The sequence below is a fragment of the Enhydra lutris genome, unplaced genomic scaffold (genome assembly GCF_002288905.1).
Source record: "Enhydra lutris kenyoni isolate GAN:26980312 unplaced genomic scaffold, ASM228890v2 scaffoldscaffold62, whole genome shotgun sequence".
Taxonomy (NCBI): Eukaryota; Metazoa; Chordata; class Mammalia; order Carnivora; family Mustelidae; genus Enhydra; species Enhydra lutris.
Window position 1 is genome coordinate 15,629,119 of NW_019154146.1, and position 27,181 is coordinate 15,656,299.

At 40.3% G+C, this 27,181-nt stretch overlaps 1 protein-coding gene across 2 annotated transcripts; it reads right to left on the reverse strand.

The window, feature by feature from the left end:
- Positions 1-13,747: 13,747 nt before the first annotated feature.
- LOC111158718 (acidic residue methyltransferase 1) lies at positions 13,748-27,019 on the reverse strand. 2 transcript variants are annotated; one of them, XM_022520945.1, is made up of 5 exons: positions 26,819-27,019; positions 24,735-24,840; positions 24,088-24,332; positions 18,579-18,744; positions 13,748-15,490 (listed from the first exon to the last, which is right to left on the reverse strand). In XM_022520945.1, the coding sequence occupies exons 1-5, from the start codon at positions 26,944-26,946 to the stop codon at positions 14,723-14,725; spliced, it is 1,413 nt and encodes a 470-aa protein (XP_022376653.1). In that variant the 5' UTR covers positions 26,947-27,019; the 3' UTR covers positions 13,748-14,722. The 2 variants fall into 2 exon arrangements, with proteins under 2 accessions (XP_022376653.1, XP_022376651.1); XM_022520943.1 differs by having other exon boundaries at positions 26,906-26,983.
- Between the last annotated feature and the right edge of the window lie 162 nt (positions 27,020-27,181).

Consider the following 27,181-nt stretch of genomic DNA (forward strand, 5'->3'; position numbering starts at 1 on the left):
TTGATACAGTGCCTGGAACACAGTACTCCATAAATGGTATCTATTCTGATTCTAGCACATCTATAGATGCTTGAAACTCATGGATTGTCAATTATCATAAAATTGAAATTATATGTGAAAGAAATTGTGTTGAATTTCGCTTCTTGCTTAATATTTTTTTTAAAGACCCTATTTATTTATTTGACAGAGAGAGAGAACACAAGTAGGCAGAGAGGCAGGCAGAGAGAGAGGAGGATGCAGGCTCCCCGCTGAGCAGAGAGCCCAATGCGGGCCTCGATCCCAGGACCCTGGGATCAAGACCTGAGCCGAAGGCAGAGGCTTTAACCCACTGAGCCACCCAGGCACCCTTGCTTAATATTTTAAATCGCTTTCTGTTTCTGATTTTTTAGGATCTTTAAAGTATTTTTTAAAATAAGAGTTATAAATAAGAAAAAACATTCCAAGTACTTTTCATCTCTTAAAAATATCTGCTAATGATAAAGTGAAGGATGACTCAACCCATGTGCACATGTCAGATTTTCCCACTTCCCTTTTATTTTTTTTAAGGACCCCTGGAAGGTACCAAGCTGGATAATAGATGATTAGCATTAAGTGAAGTTTGAGATGGGAAGAAAAAAATACAGTACAATGGGTTTCTTCTTTGCCAAAAACAAACAAACAAACAAAAAAAAAAACACACACAAAAACCCTACAAAAATAAATCCAGTCACATCTTCCACCAGCTTAATGAAAAAGAAAGGAGACAAATTGGTGGGAAAGAAGAAAAATAAGAGCTGGTGTTCTTAACTGTTTTTGTGCCATCAACTTCCCCAAATAAATGTCTTAATTTTTGACATAATGATGAAACAATAATTCGAGATGGCTGAAACAAGTGTTATATAATATGAAAAGATCTATGATTTCCACGGGTGACATAGGGACCGGTAATATTGCTAATATTGCTCAAGTTTGTGGCCCATATACAAAAGCAAAGGAAATACTTTAGGAAGCCATGTAAAAACCTAAAAATGAGCTCATTATAATTGCAACTGTATAAATATAGAATAACATGAAAAGGAATAAGCTGAAAAACTGAGACTGAATATGGACCTTTTAAAACTTTTTTGCCAATACTGCTGCAATTACAAATCATTAAAAATCATCAAACCATTAAAAAACTTACAACTGACATAAAAAATTGAAGGAAATACTAAATTTCAGTTCAGGATTAATGAAAATGAGGATGAAACTTTTTCCCAGACAAGCTTACAGACTGCCTGGATATGTCTGATGAACCTCTTGGATACCACCTGAAAAATTTCTGCATTGAAGCCGTAATATGCCCAATTTATATCTTTCTTTTTTTTTTTTTTAGAGAGAGCATGTACGGGGTGGAGCTGGGGGTGTGGGGTGAGGGGCAGTGGTAGAGGAAGAAAGAGAATTTCCAGCAGACACCCCACTGAGCACAGAGCCCAGCCCATCCCAAGGCTCAATCTCACACCCGCTGAGATCATGCCCTAAATTGAAATCAAGAGTTGGTCACTTAACTGACTGAGCCACCCAGGCGCTCCCTAACTTGTATATTCTTTTTTTTTTTTTAAGATTTTATTTATTTATTTGACAGACAGAGATAACATGTAGGCAGAGCAGCAGGCAGAGAGGTGGGGGGAAGCAGATCCCTGCTGAGCAGAGAGCCTGATGTGGGGCTCGATCCCAGGACCCTGAGATCACGACCCGAGCCGAAGGCAGAGGCTTTAACCCACTAAGCCACCCAGGTGCCCCTAACTCATATATTCTTACATGTAAGGTACAATTAGAATATTAGTTACTTTAAATTTTCTGAATCACTGTAAAAATTAATTTCCTGGGGCACCTGGGTGGCTTAGTAGTTAGGTATCTGTCTTCAGCTGGGGTCATGATCCCAGGGTCCTGGGATTGAGCCCCACATTGGGCTCCCTGCTCAGAGGGAAGCCTGCTTCTCCCTCGCACTCCCTCTGCTTGTGATCCCTCTCTCACTGTCTCTCTAATACATAAAATAAAAGCTTAATAAATAAATAAAATCTTTTTTAAAAATTAATTTGCTATATTAAAATTAACCAAATAAGGAAACAAACATAGTGTCCTTTTTCTCTTCAAGTAAAGGTTAAATGAATGGAAAGCAATTATTTTCATTTTCTTACAAAGTTTTTCTAGCATGACTTTTCTAGATTGTTAACAAAATTCTATTTTTTTTAACTTTTTCTGAGTTTTATTTCTATTTTCTCATCTATTTTGATATAATTCTATGATAAACCACTATAATATTTGTTGCAAGTATTATATGTATACATAAAATTTCAGCCAAGAAAGGAATGAGGACATAATTTTTTTGTCATCGACCTTACTGCATTTTACCATGGCAGACACCAGGAGCCGTGCTCCACTGTAATGATTTTAAAGTTGAAACCACAAGAATGTGTGCAGTCAACAATGAAAATTATACTCTGCCAATTTTTCTTGCTGAAATCTCTGTGCTAAATAGCACAGGAGGAAATTCAGCCACTTTACTATGCTAAAGGATCTCCCCCTTGTGCCTAAACTTTGTATTGAACTCAAAAGAATTGAAAGTCATGATATATGGCAGGAATTAAAAAAAAAAAAAAATTGGGGCACCTGGGTGGCTCAGTTGATGAAGCGACTGCCTTCGGCTTGGATCATGATCCTGGAGTCCAGGGATCAAGTCCCATATCAGGCTCGCTGCTCGGCAGGGAGTCTGCTTCTCCCTCTGACACTCCCCCTTCTTGTGCTCTCTCTCTCTCTCCTTCTGTCTCTCTCTCTCTCTCTCTAATAAATAAATAAATAATCTTCTTTTTTAAAACGTAACCAAAAAAAAAAGAGACCTCCCTTCTCATATCAAGCAGTTTCTCAATATTGAGGGTTTGGGGCTATAAATCTAATACAAACACCATTCTAGCAGGACCAAATAATTGGGTAGCTTCAAATGATTTGCAGTAACTAAAGACTTGCAAGTCTTAACGGGAGTTAGTCGTCCAAAGATGTTCATTCAGAATCTCTTTTAATAGCAAAAGTTTGAACAGTCTACATAGCAAAAGAGAATATAATCTAGCTCTATGATGAAATGTTTGTAGCCATTAAAAATCACATTTTTGAGGCAAAAGGAATGAAAGCAAAAATGAACTACTGGGACTTCATTAGGGTAAAAAGCTTTTGCACAGCCAAGGAAACAGTCAACAAAACTAAAAGGCAACCTATGGATTGGGAGAAGATATTTGCAAGTGACATATCAGATAAAGGGCTAGTATCCAAACTCTATAAAGAACTTAACAAACTCAACACCCAAAAAACAAATAATCCAGTCAAGAAATGGCCAGCGGGCACAAAGAGACATTTCTCCAAAGAAGACATACAAATGGCTAACAGGCACATAAAAAAAAAAAAAAAGTTCAACATCAGTCAGCGTTAGGGAAATACAAATCAAAACCACAATGAGATACCACCTCACAACTGTCAGAATGGCTAATATTAACAATTCAGGAAAAGACAGATGTTGGCGAGGATGCGGAGAAAGGGGAAGCCTCTTTACACTGTTGGGGGGAATGCAAACTGGTACAGCCACTCTGGAAAACAGCATGGAGCTTCCTCAGAAAGTTAAAAATAGAAATACTCTATGACCCAGCCATTGAACTACAAGGCATTTATCCAAAGGATACAAGCACAGTGATTCAAAGGGGCACATGCACCCCAATGTTTATAGCGGCAATAACCACAATAGACAGATATGGAAAGAGCCCAGAGGTCCATCAACAGATGAACAGATAAAGAGGAGATGATACATATATGCAATGAGCTATTACTCAGCCATCAGAAAGGATGAAATCACGCCATTCACAACAATGTAGATGGAACTAGAAGGTATGACACTAAGCGAGATACGCCAAAGAAAGACAAATACTATACAATTTCACTTACATATGGAATTTAAGAAACAAGACAGATGAACATAGGGGAAGGAAAGGAAAAATAAAATAAGTTGGAAATAGAGGGAGGCAAACCATAAGAGACACTGAACTCTGGGAAACACACTGAGGTTCCTGGAGGGGAGGAGGGAGGGGAATGGGGCAATTGGGTGATGGGTATTAAGGAGGGCACTTGATGTCATGAGCACTGGGTATTATATGCAAACAATAAATCACTAAATTCTACCCTTCAAACTAACAATACAATACACGTTTACTATGAATGTAAATAAAAATTTTAAAAATCACATTATTGAAGAATTTTTAACAATGAGAAATTGACCGCAATATAATATTGAAGGAATAAAGCAGTATTCAAAGACGCATATATTAATGGAAAATTCCCAACTATATAATATATACTTTTTTATTCATTCAACAAGTACTATTTGATCTAAATGACCAGGCTAACAGACCCATTTCATCCTTTAGACTTCAGTGTAAATAGCATTACTTCAGAGGTTTAAACAATTATTTGCAATGCTAAACTTCATCCCCTATCAATCAGTCATTCATTGCCCCAACCATGTGTGGGACAGATATGCAGAAGCCAGACTGGGTAGCTGCCCCAAGAAATGTACAATTAATGCGATTCAACACTTTAGAAAAGACTTCTGTATTAATGATTTTTCCTCTTATTTTCTTTTTTTTTTAAAGATTTTATTTATTTATTTGACAGAGAGAGATCACAAGTAGACAGAGAGGCAGGCAGAGAGAGAGAGAGAGAGAGGGAAGCAGGCTCCCTGCCGAGCAGAGAGCCCGATGCAGGACTCGAACCCAGGACCCTGAGATCATGACCTGAGCCGAGGCAGCGGCCCAACCCACTGAGCCACCCAGGCGCCCCTCCTCTTATTTTCTAAAAGGTCTGAAAATGGAGTGGATACTAAAGAAACTGGAAAGAGGGAACGTGACCCACCAAAGAAAATCAGAAAGGAAGAATAATGTGAATGGTGGTCTCTAAGGGATGATTAGCTTAACCTGATGCTCCACTCACACCAGCATCTACCTGTCTACCGATTACCAAGGGAAAATATCAGGTTTTACAGAACACCAGGTGGCCACTAGGGGGTGCTAGAACGCTAATATCCCTGCATGACTCCTTATCCTTGGGGACTCTGGATTTGAGATTAAATGTAACTTCAAGTTGACCAGAAATAACTTTTCTTTCTCCAGTAAAATAGTGAGAATGTGAGAGGTCACATGATTTACAGACGACCAGGGATTAAAAATGCAGTATTTATTCGTCCCATGCCATTACCGAGTCCCAGGCCACACTGCTTTCCAAGGGAAAAAACAAAACCTTCGACAAAACTTCTATCCTTCCAGCAGGAACTAATGAGCAAATTAGAAAAAAGTAAAATGACAACAATAACAACAAAACCAATTAACCAGATAAAAACTTCAGGAGTTGGAAAAATACTTCACAATTTAAAAAAAAATTTTTTTTCAGACAGTATGATCCTTTTTTATCTTAGATATGTAAAACATGTCTAAATATGGAGAAAAACTTAGAAGTACATACATATAAGTAATACATTATATGTTAATAAAAAAGAAATACGTACATAAAAATCAATAAGGGTATTTGAAGTTGCTAAGATTATGTTCTTGTTTTTCCCATTTTTCCCTCTGCTTTATTCATTTTCTATAATTTCAAGGTATTACTGATTACTTACCATGGCAGACATTACATTAATGCTTTTTATTTAAATATTTTATTTATTTATTTGACACAGAGAGAAAGACAGCGAGAGAGGGAATCGTGACCTGGGATCGTGACCTGAGCCAAAGGCAGATGCTTAACAACTGAGCCACCCAGGTGCCCCACATTAATGCTTTATTCGGGTAATAAGACATGCAGGTGTAGAAGTATTCAGTCTCCCCAAGCCCTATCCCCAGGTCAGGAAAGGGGGAAAAAAAAGTAGAGGGGAGAAGAAAATTTTATGGAGGAAGAGGCTCCCAAACAAGACTCAGTGGGCTTTTGGACAGAAAGAACTGTTAGAAAAATGGGTGGCAGAAGGAATTTTTATTTTTATTTTTTTTAAAGATTTGATTTATTTATTTGACAGAGAGAGATCACAAGCAGGCAGAGAGGCAGGCAGAGAGAGAGAGAGGAGGAAGCAGGCTCCCCGCTGAGCAGAGAGCCCGATGTGGGGCTCGATCCCAGGACCCTGAGATCATGACCCGAGCCGAAGGCAGCGGCTTAACCCACTGAGCCCCTCAGGCGCCCCAGGAATTTTAATTTTTAGTATAACTCTGAATTACATCTTTGATCCACTCTGAAGTTTTCTTAAAATGTAAGAGTTTGGACTATGTTAAGATTGTATTTTGTGGTGGGATTTCTTTTACAGAAACATGACCTTGAGATTGAAAACACGGGTTTGGGCTTGATAAAGAGTCAAAAACATTACTGCATTTTATCCAACACAAAATACTGCCTCAAATTGTAGGAATAAAAGCTGCATCACCCCCAACAAATCTTGTCCATTTGCTGTTTAGAAAGTAACATGAACACATAAAGTATAAACCACCACCCTCCCCTAATTTTACTTGTTCATCATCCATATTTCCATCATGATATATATAAGATACACGGGACGCCTGGGTGGTTCAGTTGTTAAGCGTCTGCCTTTGGCTCAGGTCACGATCTTAGGATACTGGGATCGAGCCCCACATGGGACTCCCTGCTCTGTGGAAAGCGTGCTTCTCCCTCTCCCACTCCCCCTGCTTGTGTTCCTTCTCTCATTGTGTCTCTGTCAAATAAATAAATAAAATCTTAAAATATAGGGGCACCTGGGTGACTCAGTGGGTTAAGCCTCTGCCTTCAGCTCAGGTCATGATCTCAGGGTCCTGGGATGGAGCCCCGCATCAGGCTCTCTGCTCAGCGGGGAGCCTGCTTCCCCTTCTCTCTCTGCCTGCCTTTCTGACTACTTGTAATTTCTGTCAAATAAATAAATAAAATCTTTTTAAAAATCTTAAAATATAATACATATATATAATATGTATAAGATACCGGGTCTACGTCATGATAAAAATGTATTGCATGAAATGTAATGGCTGCTTTATCCAGGAGTTACTTCATACTTAAGCAAGTATGGTTTCAACAGTTGAAATCATTGCAGGTACTAATTTGGGAAAAGTTGCCTGACATCACTCAACCCCACGCCCAGTGGACTCCAGAGCCTCAGCTTCCCCCATTCTCCTACGCCGGAGCTCTGCCAAACAAAGAAGGGCCAAACCTGCTAAGTTGAAACAAGGGGAGAGCAGAAGCTGTAGGCAGAGCCTTAACCATTGGGTGTTTCTCTCACTTCAGTGGCCCTGAAGGAGATGTTAAGAAGTAGTTTAAAAACCAAGGCTTTGGGCGCCTGGGTGGCTCAGTGGGTTAAGCCGCTGCCTTCAGCTCGGGTCATGATCTCAGGGTCCTGGGATCGAGTCCCACATCGGGCTCTCTGCTCAGTGGGGAGCCTGCTTCCCTCTCTCTCTCTCTGCCTGCCTCTCTGTCTACTTGTGATCTCTGTCTGTCAAATAAATAAATAAATAAAATCTTAAAAAAAAAAAAAACAAGGCTTTGCAAGAAAGAAAAAATAGGTAAAAGGATTTCATTAAAATAGAAAACTTTAGTGCCGTAAATAATGCCATCAAGAAAGTAAAAAGAGGGGCACCTGAGTGGCTCAGTGGGTTAAGCCTCTGCCTTCAGCTCAGGTCATGATCTCAGGGTCCTAGGTCCAAGCCCGGCATCCGGCTTGGCTCTCTACTCAGCAGGGAGACTGCTTCCCCCCTGCCTCTGCTTGCCTCTCTGCCTACTTGTGATCTATCTCTCTGTCAAATAAATAAATAAAATCATTTTTTAAAAAAGAAAGTAAAAAGAAAGAAAGGAAGAAAAGAAGAAATGAAGGAAGGAAGGAAGAACAGAAAAGAAAAAAGCCAAGCCACAGGATGGGACAAAGTATTTGCAGATTACGTATCTGATGAGATGTATGCAAAATATACAGACACTCTTACAACTTAATAATAGAAAGAAAAACTAGTTTTTAAATGGACAAAGGAATTAAAGACATTTCTCCCAAGAAGATTTACAAACGGCCAATCAGCACGCGCAAATATGCCCCAATATGCTCACCATGAGTCATTAGGGACATACAAATCCACACCACAGTGAGCTACCACTTCCCACCCAGTAGCGCACTGTACTAGAAAACACAGATAATAAAAAGTGCTGGCAAGGATATGGAGAAACTGGAACCCTCATGTATGGCTGGTGGGAACATAAAACATCGCAAACTCTTTGGAAACGTTTGGCAGTTCCTCCAAAGGTCAAGCACCGTTGCCATGCGCTCTTGCCCTGTACGCCCAGGTACACGCCTGAGGGGACTGAGAACGAACAGCCCCACAAACACCGGTCAATGAATGTTCACAGCGGCATGACTCATAATAGTCAGAAAGTGGAACCACCTCCAATGTCCATCAAGATGGATGGATAGAAAGGGCATTTCCACATGTTCTATCCATACAGTGAGGCTACGGAAGCTGACGGCCTCGGAAAGAAGCCAGCCACAAAACCCACATATTTGATTTGTCTTCTTCATAGAATATTGAGAACAGGCAAATCCATAGACGGAAATTCAACCACTGTTTGCCAAGTGTTGAGAAGAGGTAACTGAGGACTGCCTGCTGAGGGGCACAGGGTCGATTTTAGGGGTGACAAACAGGTTTTGAAATTAGATGGTGGTGATGGCTTCACAACTGTGATTATACCGAAGTACCATACGCTTTAAAGGGATGAGTCGGGGGTGCCTGGAGGGCTCAGTGGGTTAAGCATCTGCCCCCAGCTCAGGTCCTGATCTCAGGGTCCTGGGATCGAGCCCTGCAATGGGCTCTCTGCTCAGCGGGGAGCCTGCTTCTCTCTCTCTCTCCCTCTCTGCTCTCTCTCAAATAAATACATAAAATAAAAAAAAAAAAGTATGAATTACATGTGAATTTTATCTCAAGAAAGCTGGTTTTTAAACAATTCAAAAACAAGAAAAAGGAACTCTCGTGTGCTGTGGTGGGAATGTGAACTGGTACGGCCAGTTTAGTATGGACATTCCTCAAACAATTAAAAAAATAGAAATAGAATACACCCAGTAATCCCACTACTAGGTATTTATCCAAAGAATAAGGAAACAAACTCAAAAAGGTATATATATGCACCCCTGTTTACTGCAGCATTATTTACAATAACCAAGATATGGAAACAACCCGTGTCCACTGAATGGATGACTGGACCAGGGTGTAATAAACACACACACACACACACACACACACACACACACACACACACACACACACTCCCCGCTGAGCAGAGAGCCCGATGTGGGGCTCGATCCCAGGACCCTGAGATCATGACCCGAGCCGAAGGCAGCGGCTTAACCCACTGAGCCCCTCAGGCGCCCCAGGAATTTTAATTTTTAGTATAACTCTGAATTACATCTTTGATCCACTCTGAAGTTTTCTTAAAATGTAAGAGTTTGGACTATGTTAAGATTGTATTTTGTGGTGGGATTTCTTTTACAGAAACATGACCTTGAGATTGAAAACACGGGTTTGGGCTTGATAAAGAGTCAAAAACATTACTGCATTTTATCCAACACAAAATACTGCCTCAAATTGTAGGAATAAAAGCTGCATCACCCCCAACAAATCTTGTCCATTTGCTGTTTAGAAAGTAACATGAACACATAAAGTATAAACCACCACCCTCCCCTAATTTTACTTGTTCATCATCCATATTTCCATCATGATATATATAAGATACACGGGACGCCTGGGTGGTTCAGTTGTTAAGCGTCTGCCTTTGGCTCAGGTCACGATCTTAGGATACTGGGATCGAGCCCCACATGGGACTCCCTGCTCTGTGGAAAGCGTGCTTCTCCCTCTCCCACTCCCCCTGCTTGTGTTCCTTCTCTCATTGTGTCTCTGTCAAATAAATAAATAAAATCTTAAAATATAGGGGCACCTGGGTGACTCAGTGGGTTAAGCCTCTGCCTTCAGCTCAGGTCATGATCTCAGGGTCCTGGGATGGAGCCCCGCATCAGGCTCTCTGCTCAGCGGGGAGCCTGCTTCCCCTTCTCTCTCTGCCTGCCTTTCTGACTACTTGTAATTTCTGTCAAATAAATAAATAAAATCTTTTTAAAAATCTTAAAATATAATACATATATATAATATGTATAAGATACCGGGTCTACGTCATGATAAAAATGTATTGCATGAAATGTAATGGCTGCTTTATCCAGGAGTTACTTCATACTTAAGCAAGTATGGTTTCAACAGTTGAAATCATTGCAGGTACTAATTTGGGAAAAGTTGCCTGACATCACTCAACCCCACGCCCAGTGGACTCCAGAGCCTCAGCTTCCCCCATTCTCCTACGCCGGAGCTCTGCCAAACAAAGAAGGGCCAAACCTGCTAAGTTGAAACAAGGGGAGAGCAGAAGCTGTAGGCAGAGCCTTAACCATTGGGTGTTTCTCTCACTTCAGTGGCCCTGAAGGAGATGTTAAGAAGTAGTTTAAAAACCAAGGCTTTGGGCGCCTGGGTGGCTCAGTGGGTTAAGCCGCTGCCTTCAGCTCGGGTCATGATCTCAGGGTCCTGGGATCGAGTCCCACATCGGGCTCTCTGCTCAGTGGGGAGCCTGCTTCCCTCTCTCTCTCTCTGCCTGCCTCTCTGTCTACTTGTGATCTCTGTCTGTCAAATAAATAAATAAATAAAATCTTAAAAAAAAAAAAAACAAGGCTTTGCAAGAAAGAAAAAATAGGTAAAAGGATTTCATTAAAATAGAAAACTTTAGTGCCGTAAATAATGCCATCAAGAAAGTAAAAAGAGGGGCACCTGAGTGGCTCAGTGGGTTAAGCCTCTGCCTTCAGCTCAGGTCATGATCTCAGGGTCCTAGGTCCAAGCCCGGCATCCGGCTTGGCTCTCTACTCAGCAGGGAGACTGCTTCCCCCCTGCCTCTGCTTGCCTCTCTGCCTACTTGTGATCTATCTCTCTGTCAAATAAATAAATAAAATCATTTTTTAAAAAAGAAAGTAAAAAGAAAGAAAGGAAGAAAAGAAGAAATGAAGGAAGGAAGGAAGAACAGAAAAGAAAAAAGCCAAGCCACAGGATGGGACAAAGTATTTGCAGATTACGTATCTGATGAGATGTATGCAAAATATACAGACACTCTTACAACTTAATAATAGAAAGAAAAACTAGTTTTTAAATGGACAAAGGAATTAAAGACATTTCTCCCAAGAAGATTTACAAACGGCCAATCAGCACGCGCAAATATGCCCCAATATGCTCACCATGAGTCATTAGGGACATACAAATCCACACCACAGTGAGCTACCACTTCCCACCCAGTAGCGCACTGTACTAGAAAACACAGATAATAAAAAGTGCTGGCAAGGATATGGAGAAACTGGAACCCTCATGTATGGCTGGTGGGAACATAAAACATCGCAAACTCTTTGGAAACGTTTGGCAGTTCCTCCAAAGGTCAAGCACCGTTGCCATGCGCTCTTGCCCTGTACGCCCAGGTACACGCCTGAGGGGACTGAGAACGAACAGCCCCACAAACACCGGTCAATGAATGTTCACAGCGGCATGACTCATAATAGTCAGAAAGTGGAACCACCTCCAATGTCCATCAAGATGGATGGATAGAAAGGGCATTTCCACATGTTCTATCCATACAGTGAGGCTACGGAAGCTGACGGCCTCGGAAAGAAGCCAGCCACAAAACCCACATATTTGATTTGTCTTCTTCATAGAATATTGAGAACAGGCAAATCCATAGACGGAAATTCAACCACTGTTTGCCAAGTGTTGAGAAGAGGTAACTGAGGACTGCCTGCTGAGGGGCACAGGGTCGATTTTAGGGGTGACAAACAGGTTTTGAAATTAGATGGTGGTGATGGCTTCACAACTGTGATTATACCGAAGTACCATACGCTTTAAAGGGATGAGTCGGGGGTGCCTGGAGGGCTCAGTGGGTTAAGCATCTGCCCCCAGCTCAGGTCCTGATCTCAGGGTCCTGGGATCGAGCCCTGCAATGGGCTCTCTGCTCAGCGGGGAGCCTGCTTCTCTCTCTCTCTCCCTCTCTGCTCTCTCTCAAATAAATACATAAAATAAAAAAAAAAAAGTATGAATTACATGTGAATTTTATCTCAAGAAAGCTGGTTTTTAAACAATTCAAAAACAAGAAAAAGGAACTCTCGTGTGCTGTGGTGGGAATGTGAACTGGTACGGCCAGTTTAGTATGGACATTCCTCAAACAATTAAAAAAATAGAAATAGAATACACCCAGTAATCCCACTACTAGGTATTTATCCAAAGAATAAGGAAACAAACTCAAAAAGGTATATATATGCACCCCTGTTTACTGCAGCATTATTTACAATAACCAAGATATGGAAACAACCCGTGTCCACTGAATGGATGACTGGACCAGGGTGTAATAAACACACACACACACACACACACACACACACACACACACACACACACACAGGTATTAGCCATAAAAAAAGAAAAAAATAGGATCTTGCCATTTGCAACAACATGGATGGACCTGAGTGGTATTACGCTAAGTGAAATTCAGAGAAAGACAAATACCACAGGATTTCACTTATGTGTGGAATCTAAAAACCAACCAACAACAACAAAAATTGTTCTCAAATACAGAGAACGAACTGGTGGTTTGCCAGAGGGGAGGGGGGCAGGAGGATGGGTAAATTGGCTGAAGGAAGAGTGGGAGATACAGGCTTCCATTTAGGGAATGAACAAGTCACCGGGATGAAAGGTGTTGTAATAATAGCCTCATCTGGTGACCGACGGTAGCTATACCCGTGCTGAGCACAGCATAATGTACGGACTTGTCCAGTCACTATGCTGTACACTGGAACCGAATGTAATATTGCATGCCAACTAAACTTCAACTGAAAAAAAAAAGTCGGGGCACCTAGGGGGGCTCAGTGTGTTAAGCCTCTCCCTTCGGCTCAGGTCATGATCTCAGGGTCCTGGGATCGAGCCCCGCATCAGGCTCTCTGCTCAGCAGGGAGCCTGCTTCCCCCTCTCTCTGCCTGCCTCTCTGCCTACTTGTGATCTTCCTGTCAAAGAAGTAAATAAAATCTTTTTTAAAAAGTCAACTGGGTAAACTACAGGTGGGTCCTAACCCTGCTAAGCATTTTTTAAGAAGTCCATCTTGAACCGACTTCCTCTCCCACGGGGCCACTTTCCTTGCTTGCTCATTTGCTTCCTTGTTCTTATGGGAGGGGGTGAACTATTTCTTCACAAATCCCAATTTCATGTTCTTGATCAAACATGATGAAAACAGATAGAAATCCATTGCTCTGGAAACTGTAATACATTACACCATAGCTCACACTGTGGCTATTAAGTCAATAAACGTGTACAGTCATGTTCTAACTTACGTCAAGTGTCTACAAACAATTCTAATATGCTCAGTATTTGAATAACTTAATGTTTAAAACAGGAACATATGTAGATAAGAGTAAATTCAAAATGTTCAGCTTTATATAAACATTTTACAAAACGTTTTAAAAACACTTAGCAAGGACATTGATGATAACCTCATCAATAAGTGAATTTAAGAACTGCTTTGGCAACATGTATAACACACATTCCGTTTCTTTATTACATAGACCTCATATTTAACCTTCCCTTCTTGACTTTCTCCCACTGGAAAATGAAACCAAAAAGATTTTTAGTATAATTCATTTTATTATATCATCAAGGAAACATTTCCAGGTTTATTACCGATTTCAGTTTCAAAACAATCTGACTGAAACTTAAGAGTCTTTACTATTTAGTGGTCATCAAAAAAATGGGTAAGCATATAAACAATTAACTTAGTACTCCAAATTCAATGACAAGAATCTTTTCTATCTAAAGCATTTTTTAAAAAAACTGCAGAACAATCTAAAAACCTGTTCATTTAAAGCACTTATGTATTAAAATAATATATTTCGGTTGGTGATGGATATCACAAATAGAACATAAAAGGTGTCAGTTCTCCAATACCATTTGTTACATTCTGTTCAATTTTGGGTTTCCCGCTATCCATCCCACAGGTCACTTAAAATACAAATGCGTGCAAATTAAACAGGTTATTTAAAATGAAATAAAGTTCAAGGAGAACAAAATTTAGAATTAACTTATGAGGTAATCTTTACTTCCATTGTTCAAGTATCACAGTTCTAAGAAATGCCTCTCTTTTCAAAGCCTATTTCATTGAAGATGTTTGTCTTCACGGAGCCCTTAGTTCTAGAGCTCCAAAACAAATTAAATAAAATCCCATGCTTCCTAGAATATTAAGTACCATGCAGCATAGCATTAAAAGAATGTTAACTAACTTTAAAGGCAGAACTGTCTTATATTTTACTTTCTGACCAATTAAAAGTAAGTTCATTAAAATCACTTGAAATTATGCATTTAACTTGAAATAAGTTACTAAAATTCCAACATAAACATAAATACCTATAAGTAGCTCAATCCCTCTACTGCCCAATGAGTGGGGCTAAAAGCCCAAACAGAAGAGCATCCAGAGCATATGGAAATGAACACTGAGAAGCCACGCTCCCCAGAGCCGATGCACAGCAGCCTTGGGACTAAATGCACACGCTCCTTTGGGGGACGCTAAGTGTCTGTCATTTCTCCCTACACAACCTAAGAGTTCTTAAAGCAAGTCAGAGTGGACCATCGAACTGCAATACCCCATACTTGCCAGTGGTCAGCCAGTTGGGCTCAGAGGCCATGTACTGTTCGGCCTGCCCCGGCCGCAGCCCGACCTGGATCTCAGCTTTTAATGTCCGTATGCCGCAGAGAGGGGCAGGGTGGAAGCCGTTCAAAGCCTGATGAAATGGAACAGTAAATTCCCACTTCCTATCACCTGTCAACTTCCTATAGTTCAAATCACCCTTGAATAAAATTAAATGTGCCTTCTGTAGTTCAGCATACAGGTCAGGAGCAACCTGAGACATGACGCAGAATTCATGAGGCAGAGTCCAAAATATATGATCCTGGTAAACCCACCTGCCCATGTTAATATAGGTTTCCCAGGCAGCCCCACACTTGGACATGCACTTATCATCAGACTCTTTCATTTGTTCAATTAACCAGTTAAAATCATGGATAGTAGTATCAGACACAAACCACGGAATCGTTTTTCCATAAAAATGGATCTCAGTAGCCAGTTGCGAGGACAACAAAAAGTCAGCTAAAACTAAATCTGTAACAAGTTCAAACCCAGAATTATCCAAGACGATATCTACTCTGGTAATAGACGCTTTTTCTCTTGTTTTCTTGCAGTTGGTAAGCAGTGACCAAAGATGTTCCATGTCATTCACTAAAATCAAAGGTTTTAGTTCCTCCAAAGAATTAATTATATTGGTTTTCTGAGAACTGGTGTCCCCGCCTGATAGAGACAGATCACACTTATTCCCCCACAGTGAAATCTGAAAAAGAAAAAGTACAAAACTTTCACTTTTCTTTTGAATAAATGACAAAAACTCTATTGTATAAAATGTTGGGGGAAGGGGGGGGTTGCTAGAACTATTCATAAAATTTATTTCTACAACATGCTTAACATAAAATATCCATCAGATCTACAACTTCTCTAATAACACAAAGATTCTGTTCCCATCATGATGTACAAACAAGGTTAAGACAATGAAACATTTAATTGGTCACTATGTAATAATTTTTTAAAAAACTAGTTTGAATGATGTTAACCATCTGTACGGCTTTGTACAGCTTAAATCAGAATGATTTTCATCTTGCAGATATTAGAATATGATCACACTGTAAAAAGAGGTTACAAAGTTTATTTAAAAATCCAAAGTCAAGAGAAAAGTAAGTTCCCTGTTCCCTCACATTCTTCCCCAAACTGCTGTTTCTTTTACTGGTTGTATAATCTTGGGACCAGGCAAACTCTCCAGGATTTAAGTCTCTTACCTGAAAAAGAAATTGGGCAAGCTGATGTCTACTAAAGACCCATCCAACTCCAATCATCTACTACTCCATTTTAAATTGAAATAATACTCAAGCTTATTTTATAGAAAATGGTACAGAGCCCCTTTAAGCTGTCATTAAATGACGTGTTTAGGAGTACATGCTCTAGAATCAAACAGACATGGGTTCAAATCCCAGCATTTCCAGTTAACAGCCATTGGTAAAGTACCTATGCTCCTGAAGGCTCAGGTCCCACAGTGGAAAAATGACATAACAGCACTTGCCTGGTAGAGGTACTGTGAGAGGTGACATGATATTGTCAGGTGTTTTATTGTGTGTTTAACTAACACACCCAATACTCCATAAATACGAGCCAAAATAGACTCTACTCTTGTGTGATTCAAAGACGAAAATGCACATTCTACGAATATTATTTTTTAAAAAAAGACAGATGAATGGATGTTTTTAAGGCTTACATAGTAAGTGTCCATCTGATGCAGAAACCCAACCATGTGGGCGGCGACACCCCTCAGCCAACCTCAGGGTCTCTGTCCGCCACCCACGTTTCCTTCACACCACCTTCCAGTTTGTAATTCCACGTTGAGTCCTGCCATTACTTGACTGTCAGAAGTCCCTTGAGATTACAAGTTCTACCATAGCAAGGACTGTCTGTTTTTCTCCCCTTCACAGGCCCAGCATCCAGTTCAACAGAGCAGGCGTTGAAATGTTCATGTGGACAGTGGGCTTCTAAAAACAGATCAACCTTCCCTGCAAACTAAAATACCTTGGTTTCTTGCAGGAGGTGAACTTGCTGGTCGTCATGAGTACTAACGGAAGGCGACTCTGACCTCCTTTACTTGGCCACATTCAATGACAGAAAACAGAGTGCTATTCCTTCTTCTTCACAACTTAATATACTCGTGGGACAAAGACCTCCTCAAAGACTGTCCCCGACACGATGGGCCAGCTACGGGTAAGGGCGGACACATTACTGCTTTTCTTCTTTCTTTTCTTAATTCTAAACTAAGCATAAAGGACAATTCCAACTGGGGGAAATAATCAGGCTTACTAATAATACCCCGACAACTTTTCTTCCGAACTCTAAATAAGCCTTTCCCTCTTAACCATCACGCAGCTTACTCTGCTTGCCCTCAAAGTTTTATCAGGATTCTGCAGTCTCTACTTTCAAAGTATTTTCAGAATACTAGGGACATTTAACACCTCTTCTTGGTCCAGTCATCCCTCCCTGAGTCACGTCAATAACAGACTTCCCCTTGGGGTGCCTGGGTGGCTCAGTGGGTTAAGCCTCTGCCTTAAGCTTGGGTCATGATCCCGAGGTCCTGGGATTGAGCCCCACGTCGGGCTCTCTGCTCAGCGGGGAGCCTGCTTCCCCACCCCCCCGCCTGCCTCTCTGCCTACTTGTCATTTCTGCCAAATAAATAAATAAAATCTTTAAAAAAAAAATTTTTTTTTAATTTAAATAACAGACTTCCCCGCCCAGCCTTGTACCCCATCAGTGTGTCCTGAGAAGTAATCCTTGTAACAAATCAATCCTTGTTACTCCTCTGATGAAAACCCTCTAACAGCGTTTAAGTAAAGTGTGTAAGCAAAAACCGAAATCTTACCTTTGCTTACGAGGCCCTTCCAGGCCCGTCACCTCGATCGCGTCCTGCAAAATACCCTTGCAACTTCCCTCACACACCCGCCAGTTTCCCACCTCGGGTCCCCTGGCAGGAATGCTCCCCCAGACCTGCATGTGACCCACTCCCTTCACCTGCTTTGCAACTTTCCCGTCACCTTCTGGGGCCCTTCCCCGGCAGCTCCACTTAAAACTGCACCCCTGCATCTCCCCCAACATCCCCATTCTCCCGCCCTGCTTTATCGCTCTTCGTGGCATTTCCTAAGAGCACCTTTTTCTGGAAATGTTTCTAACTTTTTCTGGGAGATGAGGGCTGGGGATACTGTGGTGTAAAACCCCACATTTTCAAATAGTTCTGATTCTAATAACACATCTTACGGATGTGTTCGAATGAGAATGGGAAAAACTAAACTTAATGCAAGACTGATGAAGAAATGTAATAAAACCGTATTAAACAGGCCACTGACCACCTGATGGTGACAGCAGGTTGGCTGTCCTAGGCTCTGTGCTCCAGGCTGACGCGACTGCATCTTTTCCATTCTCACGAGGTATACAGTGCCATCCTTATCTAACAGATGAGAAAACTGTAGCTCAGAGACATGAGGTCACTTGCCTCAGGTCCAACACAAATAAGTAACAGAACCAGCATTCAAGTCCAAGTCCACCTAGGCTGACCAAATGACTGGGAAGTACTCTCTCAAGAATGACCGAGGCTAGGAAGCCAGAGGACTGGTGTGCCACTAAAATCACCTCCAGCTGAAGAGATTTCAAAACTCGTTTTCAGAGATTAAGTGGATTTTCAGCTCCTGAATAACACTATTGTTAAAATGATAAAAAATGATTATAAGTTCAATGACAATATATACACGTGCTCTGTTGTTAAATCAAGGCCACTTTATTTTTTAACTGTTTAAACACACAAATATACTCAGGAGATTAATTATCATGTTTACCTGAAGAAGTCTGAAAAATTCGTCTTTCAGCTGATTTTCATCCAGGTCTTCGATGGCTGTTACCACCTCTTGTAGGTGAGTACACAAAGCAATGATAGATTCCCGCGACTCAAAGAAATTTTGGTCTTTTGATTCTTTAAATACATCAAAGTCATCAATTGGTGGACTATAGGAGGAGAAAAACATATAGGAGAAACATTTATAGAACTCTGTATCTTTTTTTTTAACATTTGGGTAATTGCAGTTTTTTAAAGAAAAGAGAGTAGAAGCAGCTAATCTCAAAAATCACTGGTAACGGAAACTGTATCAAACATAAATCAAGGGGCGCCTGGGTGGCTCAGTGGGTTAAGCCTCTGCCTTCGGCTCAGGTCATGGTCCCAGGGTCCTGGGATCGAGCCCCGCATCGGGCTCTCTGCTCAGCAGGGAGCCTGTTTCCTCCTCTCTCTCTGCCTGCCTCTCTGCCTACTTGTGATCTCTGTCAAATAAACAAATAAAATCTTTAAAAAATAAATAAATAAATAAAGTTACCAAAAAATGAATAATTATCAAATTACATAAAATAAATCAATTTGATCAAATTACACAAAATAAATCCCCGAAGTCATTTTAGTTCACTGTCAGAAGTTCCCTAATCAAGTATTTTACTGGAATTTGAAATAATTATAGTGATGTATCAATAATTATTTATCCAGTTAGGGTTTCCAGAGCAAAAGTAGAAAGAAACAACATTTCAAGATAATTCAGTTGAACAAACATTTTCTTGGTGTTAAGTGTGGCAGGGTTCCACGAAACAAACATATAGATATCAATATTTGAACACAATATGGCAATTACCAATCGAGTCAAACAAAGTACTATGGGAACCCAACAACTACTTGAGCGAAATCAGAAAATATTAATGTCAATTTTATTATAACAAATTTTGACCATATATATATATATATATATATATATATATATACACATATATATATATATAGTTTTTTGGGTTTTGACCAATGGTGATGTATGTGTTGGGGCTTTATGCTATCCTATGAGGGATCAAATAATATTAATACTGGCCTAAGAACAACATAACTAGCAAGGTATAAATAAGAACATCGGACACTTTATAGAACCAAACACAAAAGACATTCAGATCACCTGATCTTCTTAAGTAGCAACTTTTTCCAAGGGTCATCTACCTTATGACAAAAACAATGTGACTGATGTGGGACTGATTTAAAAAACAAACACATACCATAATTTATACATCCTCTGGATTGCTATCTCCTTCCAGTCTCCCTGGGAAGCTACATCCTTATTCCAAGGATGCTGCTATTCCTCAAAGCACTTCTAGAATTTTCTTTAGAACTTGTGGCACATTATTGAATGTCCTATCAGTGACAGCACATCCTTATCCTCTGGAGTTTGGAGCCAAAGTCACTCAGAGCAATTTCAGCAGAATGATGTGTGTAAATCAAATGGAGTAATAGATTGTTTTTAATCAAAAATGAGTAACAACTAAAAAATAGTGAGGCTTATTTTTTTTAGGCTGTACACTGGCTCTGAAAGAGGTTCCAAAGAATTAAAAGATGTTTTTGGCAATGAAGGCATTACTGAAACAAATCAGTCTCTCAAGGTGACTTAAAAAGATAAAAATTATTTGGAAGCACTGGTTCAAGTGTGTAGGGTCAGCAAACTAGCTCGCAGACCCAGTGTGGCCCACCACCTGTTCTTGTATGACCTGTAAGCTAAGAACAATTTTTATATTGCTGAATGGTTGAAAAAAGAATATTTTATGAAATATGAAATTTAAATTTCACGTCCACAAAGAACATGTTATTGAAGCATAGCCACACTTCTTCATTTACGTACTGCCTGTGGCTGGTTTGCATGGCAAGGACAGAGCTGAGCAGCTGCAAAAAGACCATGTGGCCCCCAGAGTCTAAACTGTTTACTATCCTGCCCTTTACAGGAAAAGTTTGCCAATCCTTGTTCTAATGTTTTATTAATAAAATCATTAAAGCCGCACCTCGTATTAAGAATGAGCCTTGGGGCACCTGGGTGGCTCAGTCGTTAAGCATCTGCCCCTGGCTCAGGTCGTGATCCCAGGGTCCTGGGATCGAGCCCGCCCACCAGACTCCTGCTCAGAGGGAAGCCTGCTTCTCCCTCTCCTTATCCCCCTGCTTGTGTTCCCTCTCTCGCTACATTTTTCTGTCAAATAAATAAAATCTTTAAAAAAAAAAAAAAAGGATGAGCCTTATTCCTTGTATTTAAGAGTAAACATATATATGATTTCTGATTTTTAAAATGTTTGCTATTTTAGAATCTACTAAAGCTGTACATGTGCGTAATCTATGACCCGGTTATTCACTCCTAGATGCACACCCGACAGAAATACAGCAGTCTGCTCATGAAAAACATGTGTTCGAAGGTTTGTAGCAGCATTCTTCACAAACCCCGAACTGGGAACTACTCAAATATCCATCAACAATAGAATAAACAGATTGTGATATATTCATATAACACAATACAATACAGCAATGCAAAGGATTCGTGTCATATGGAACAATATGGATGAATCTTGCCAACATAACGCTGAATGGAAAAAGCCGGACATAAAATTATATCCAATATAACCTCATTTAAATGCAGTTTAAAAACAGGCAAAACTAACGCAGGTCAGGATAGTGTTATCCTTGAGGGGCAGGAATGGCAGGACCAAAAGGGGCCATATGCAAGGATTCTGCCTCTTGATTTGGGTGCTTGGGACATAAGCGCGTTCGGGTAAAGACTGCCGAACACTTAAGATATGTTCTGGATGCATATTATACTTTAAGTCGCAAAATGTCTGTTTTCTCCATACTTTCATTTTTCAATACCTGAAGTATATTTACTTAATATATTTAAATTTTGTATATGGCTGACATTTTCAGTCTTAGATTACTCAACCATTTAACACTGATATAAACTAAAACATACACCTTGACAAAGAAAATTTTAAGTATATTTCTCCATAAGGGACAAAATCAACATAAACTTGTCTTAAAGATAATAGTGCTTTGTGATTCTAGAAAAGTCAAGACCCTTCTTAGTCACTGGAGCTATCACTGGCCCAGCACAGGAATTCCACCTATGAAACGGACATTCAGGGGTGCCTGGGTGGCTCAGTGGGCTAAAGCCTCTGCTTTCGGCTCAGGTCATGGTCTCAGGGTCCCTGGGATCAAGTCCCACATCGGGCTCTCTGCTCAGCAGGAAGCCTGCTTCCCCTCTCTCTCTGCCTGCCTCTCTGCCTACTTATGATCTCTGTCAAATAAATAAATAATATATTTAAAAAAAAAAAAAAAGAAAAGAAAAGAAATGGACATGTAAAAACTTTCAGTACTAGTTCTACTATAGGATATTTCTTCTTTACACTGACCTAAAACCCGAGTTCTGATAAAAATTCCCTGACTTTGAGCATCTGCCACAGGGATCACCTGAGGAGAGTTCCACATTCATGACTAACATCCTTGTTCCTGCAACTTAAAGCTAAATTGTCCCTTGACCCCTTTTAACAAGCTGTTCCCGAACCTGTGCCCATCAATCCAGGCAGGATGTGCAGAATCTCTCCGAGGCATGGAAAGAAAACTGCTGCCCAGGCCCCACCGCAGACAAATTAAACCACCAGAATTTATTTTAATAAAATGATTTCAAACTCTTCATGTTAAAAAAAAAATGTCCTCCCCAACTGGGTTATAAATGTGTAGCCAGGTTTATAAACTTCCACCCTAGTATTTTTTTAATTCTGAAACCAATCTACCTCTAAAATCAAACTCAGAAACATATTCCTTTTACCTTTCTAACTTTCAAACCCCTCCAACCCCGTGCAGGGAGCCAGCCCATGTTTCAACACTTCAGCAGCTTTGGTTCATACCATGGATGTTTTCCAGAATTATGAAACCATCAGCCGGAATTTCACTCACCTTAGTCCTTGACAGACATCCAAATCCACTACTTGGAAAAAGATGGTTTAATGAGGGCTCTAAGCTGATTTGCATAGACCAGGTCAAGTACTGGCTATACCACTGACTAGCCATGTAACCCTGGGCAACCGATGAGCAGCATCAGACCTCGACTTCCTCAGCGGAAACCACAGAATGCTACACTTCACTGGGCTGCAGTCACTGGAACGCAGCTGGTGTTCAATACACGACAGCTCCGGTAGTGGCTATCATCTCGCTCAGATGCCTCCCATGTGCCAGATATTTGAGAGCATATTTTGCTTTCAGGGCAAAAGTTTTAAAATGTTTGTTTATTCAACAGTGGGTGCAGGGTGAGACATGATCAATTAATTTAATTAAATACACTTATTCAGCAAAAATAAGTTGTGACTTTAAAAAATAAATTCTAGGGGTGCCTGGGTGGCGCAGTTAGTTGAGCATCCAACTCTTAGTTTCGGCTCAGGTCACGATCCCAGGACCCTGGAATCAAGCCCTGCGTCGGGCTCCTGCTGAGCACGGAGTCGGCTTGAGATTCTCTCCCTCTAACTCTGCCCCTCACACTTGCGCTATTTCTCTCTAAAACTAAATAAAATCTTAAAAAAGAATTTTTATTTAAAAACTATTTCTAAAGATTAAAACAGAAAAAGCTAACGAATACACTCAAATTGTTTCCCCAAATAATTTATTTTACTATTAGTGCTTTTAATTATTCTTTCCTATTTTTAGGGACAGCTTCCAAAGAATTCCTCTTATCTAGCAAACCTGTAGTTTTGTAACCAGTGACCTAAAAGGATGATCCACATTACATTTTCTTCTACTCTCTAAATCAATTCCGTATCAGAATTTTCCTAGGAAAAATTAAATTAGTATAAACAAGCCTATAAAAAGTGATTTTGATATGTGTTTAATTTTTACAGTCTGTCTCCATTCTAGCCATCAAAAAAGGGCTAAAAATTAATGAAGATAGTGCAAAAAACACTGTCGTGATTCACTGTTCTGTTGACTCCTTACCCCAAAATAACTGACATATTATCTTTTTTATAAACAAAATATGCTTCCTTTGTCCTATCTTGTTTCACCGAAATAATTTTTTCAAATTAACACTTTTTGCTCAATACAATTTTACTCTAAAAGTAAGTCTTTGTAAGGATTTTTAATTCTTAAAATTAAAGTGTTTAATCTTAAGTTCCCACTTCAGATATTGTATCTTTTATAATATTTCATTTTTAATAATCTCAATACCAGATGTGGGGGTGGAACTTACAACCCTGAGATCAAGAGTGGCATGCTGTACTGACTGAGTCAACCAGGCACCCTCTAATACTTCACCTTACATCAATTCTGGCAATTAGGTTATATTCTGGCAACTGGAGTTTGCCAAGAATCTATTATATCAGTAACATTCGCAGAAACATCCGATACTGCCGTTAATATCTGCTGAACTGAATTCCGGCTTCCACTGGTTTTTATTTTTAAACATATCATTTTATAGTTTCAAAAAAGCATCAAGTCATCTAAACATTTATTATTTGTTATATACTTACCTCTGGATAATTGCTTCATGAATTCTACGATACATGTAGCATTCTACATACAACCAAGGTGAGTAAAACCACCTGGGTTTTCCATCATTTTCATTTAAAAGACTCTGTTGATATTCTAGGTACTGATTCCATATGTCAGTATCAACAAACTTCTCAACAAAAGGGATTATTGGTTTATCTGTTTGCAATTCATTTCGTAATTTAGAAAGAAGAGAAATTGCTTTCTTTTCAGCTTCTGTGCCTTTCTGCAGAAACATGAAAAAATTTTTAAATGCTTAAAAATATGTGAATAATCTAAATATATAATTTATATAGGTAAATAGTTAATTTATATAGGAATAAGTCCTCTAGGATAACACATTTTTAAGGTCCTAAACTAAAGAAAGAAAAAAAATACTAGATTTCAAAGCTACATTTTATGTCTTTTACAAAAAATTATAAACACTGAAATTCAGAATTCTTAAGTTGAAAATCAAAGAACACACACATTATCCTGTCCTACCTATTCTGCCTTTTTTGTTTGTTTAAGGTTCTTCTAAGGAACCAGAGCTCTTCTCTAGAGGAGAAATGATCCTTACCAAAGATGGAAAACTACTATTGTGTTTCTATTAGAGTTAACAAAAATTAAAATGAAAACACAGTATTACCTCTCCATGTTTTTCAAAAAATTCATTTTTATGTCGATGCAATGTATCAATAGCCTTGGTTAGGATCTGTGGTATTCTGTCTTTAATTGTAAGATACGCAAACGATCTAGAAAAGAGAGTCACATACATCGTATATTACTTAGTGTTAATACCAGCAGACTGGCCATCTTCCAGTTTCATTTGAATTAAAATTCCTTTTCTTACAAGCATTATAAAGTAAGCCACCATTGTCTGACTATTATATTAAGACAGGAAAATCCGAAAACTTCTCTGGTGTTACATGTCATGAAAGCTAAACATTCTTGGTGCTTCTAGTCCCAGATTCTCCCCTTCAGACTGTTCCATGATTCTTATCTTTCCCATTCTCTTCCTTTTGTTTTCTTGAATCAGAAACTGACTTAACAATGTAATAGGACAGAAAAAGGATTTATCCTTAAAAAAAAAAATAGGATAAAATAATTTATACCAAACTTCAAACAGGCTCTTGTTCCGGGTTTATTACTTACTAAGTGACTTCACATACTTAGATGAATGAGGCAACAGATGTAACAACGTGTGAAAGCCTCTAATGTGCTAGAACATGAGGAATAAAAGATATTCATAAACCAGCTTTTCTCTTAGTCTATATTCTTAGCCCATTTTAATTCTCTTCAAAGGTTTTCTCTCCTGCCTTCTCTACCTGCACAATGACTCCATCCATCTACTCTGCCCCCCAAAAAATTAAGGCATGTTACCATTGCACTCTCCCAACCAAAAAATCAGAAGAGTTTCCAGAATTGTCAAAGAATGAAAAAATCTGGAGGAAAAACTTGAGCATACTTGCATTAAAAATAAAAAACAGAAAACAAAAAAACTACAGTACTCTGGATGTTAGGCATACAAAAATCAAGATTTATAGATTATCATTTTACATATAATTAATTCTTAAGCAAATGCATATCATTCAGCTAGAAAAAAGACTTCAGGAAGTGATGAAATTCTGTATTTTTAGAGCACAAAACTTAGCTGACCAGTTCATTTATATCTTCAGATCACCAGACACAAAATATAGTAAGCAGGTTCTGGGGGAGTCAGAAGTTATATGCAGATTTTCCAAAAAAAGAGGAAAGGAGGGGTGTCGGGGCCCTAACCTCCACCCACCCCCACCTTGTTTAAGGGTCAACAGTACTAAATTTCCTCAAGGTTTCCTCAAAGAACTGCATCTGGGAGGGTAAAGTCCGAGGCCAGGACTAAGAGCCAGAGGAACCTAGAGCTCAAAATTTAAGGTTCCACACACTCCCTTATATTTTGCATGACTGAATGAGTGCCTGCTCAAATTTTGGGCCATTGGTGCCTCTCCAGCCTCAACCTACTCCTGTTAAGGTCAATTTCCTCTAGTTACCCCCATCCCCCCCCCTTTTTTGGGGGCAATATTTTGCAAGACGTATCTCAAAATACAAATTTCGCCATCCAATTTATACAAATACTTGTTTTTTATGGTCGCCCACAACTTTTATCTAGAAATCCGTGATATGACACGTAAAAAGCGAGAACCTCCAGGCACTGATAGTGAGATCACGAATTAATCTCAACGGCAATAGGAAGAAACATTTCTCAGTAAATCCAAGATTCCTAACTTCTGCAGAAAAAGGAGGCCTCCGAAAGTGCGTTTATTAAAGGAAATAAATAAAAGATGATTAAAGCCATGCCGCTGTAACACCCTGAAAGGGGGAGAGAGGAGGCACAAACTCTCACGACGGTCACGAGTAAAACAAAACAAAACAGCAGCATCCGATCACAAGTTAACTGTTCGCCATAAATTATAACATAAGCCTACTAAAAGGCCTGAACAAGGACAGGAGACAGAAGCGGGGTGACCCGAGGATTTCGGCGGGGTGCGTCGTCCGCTCCCAGCAGTCAGGGAGAAGGCTGGAAGCCGATCCGAGCCCGGAGTCTGGCGGGCAGCCGCAGCCAGAGAGCTCGGCCCCCTGCCCGGGCCGCCTTGCTCCCCGCCGGGAGGAGGGAGCCGAGCCAGGGCGCCAGGGAGCGGGGCCCAATGACCGGACCGGGCGTCCCCGGCCCGCCGCAACTCCCCTGATGGCTACCCAGACGTTCCCGACGAGGCCCGGCTTTCCGCAGAAGCGGGGAGAAGAAGAGCAGCAGAGGGACTGGGCGAGGAAAGAGACACGAACCCTTCGTCCCGTCCCGAGAGAGACGCCGGAGGTGCTGCCATCACCCCCGCCGCGCCGGTGCCGGCGCCGACGCTCACGTCGCACCGCTGCCGCGAGATACGCGGTTCCGGCGCCAAGGAGGGGCTGAGAAAGGGCGGGGCATGGGTTAAAAAAAAATGCGTTTGAATGAAGAAACTTTATTTGGTGCCCGCGCAAGAGACAAACAACGGCCGGCAGGGCTGGAGAGCGACATCTTCCGGGGACGAGGGCGGGGACAGCTGAGGGCGACGACAGCAG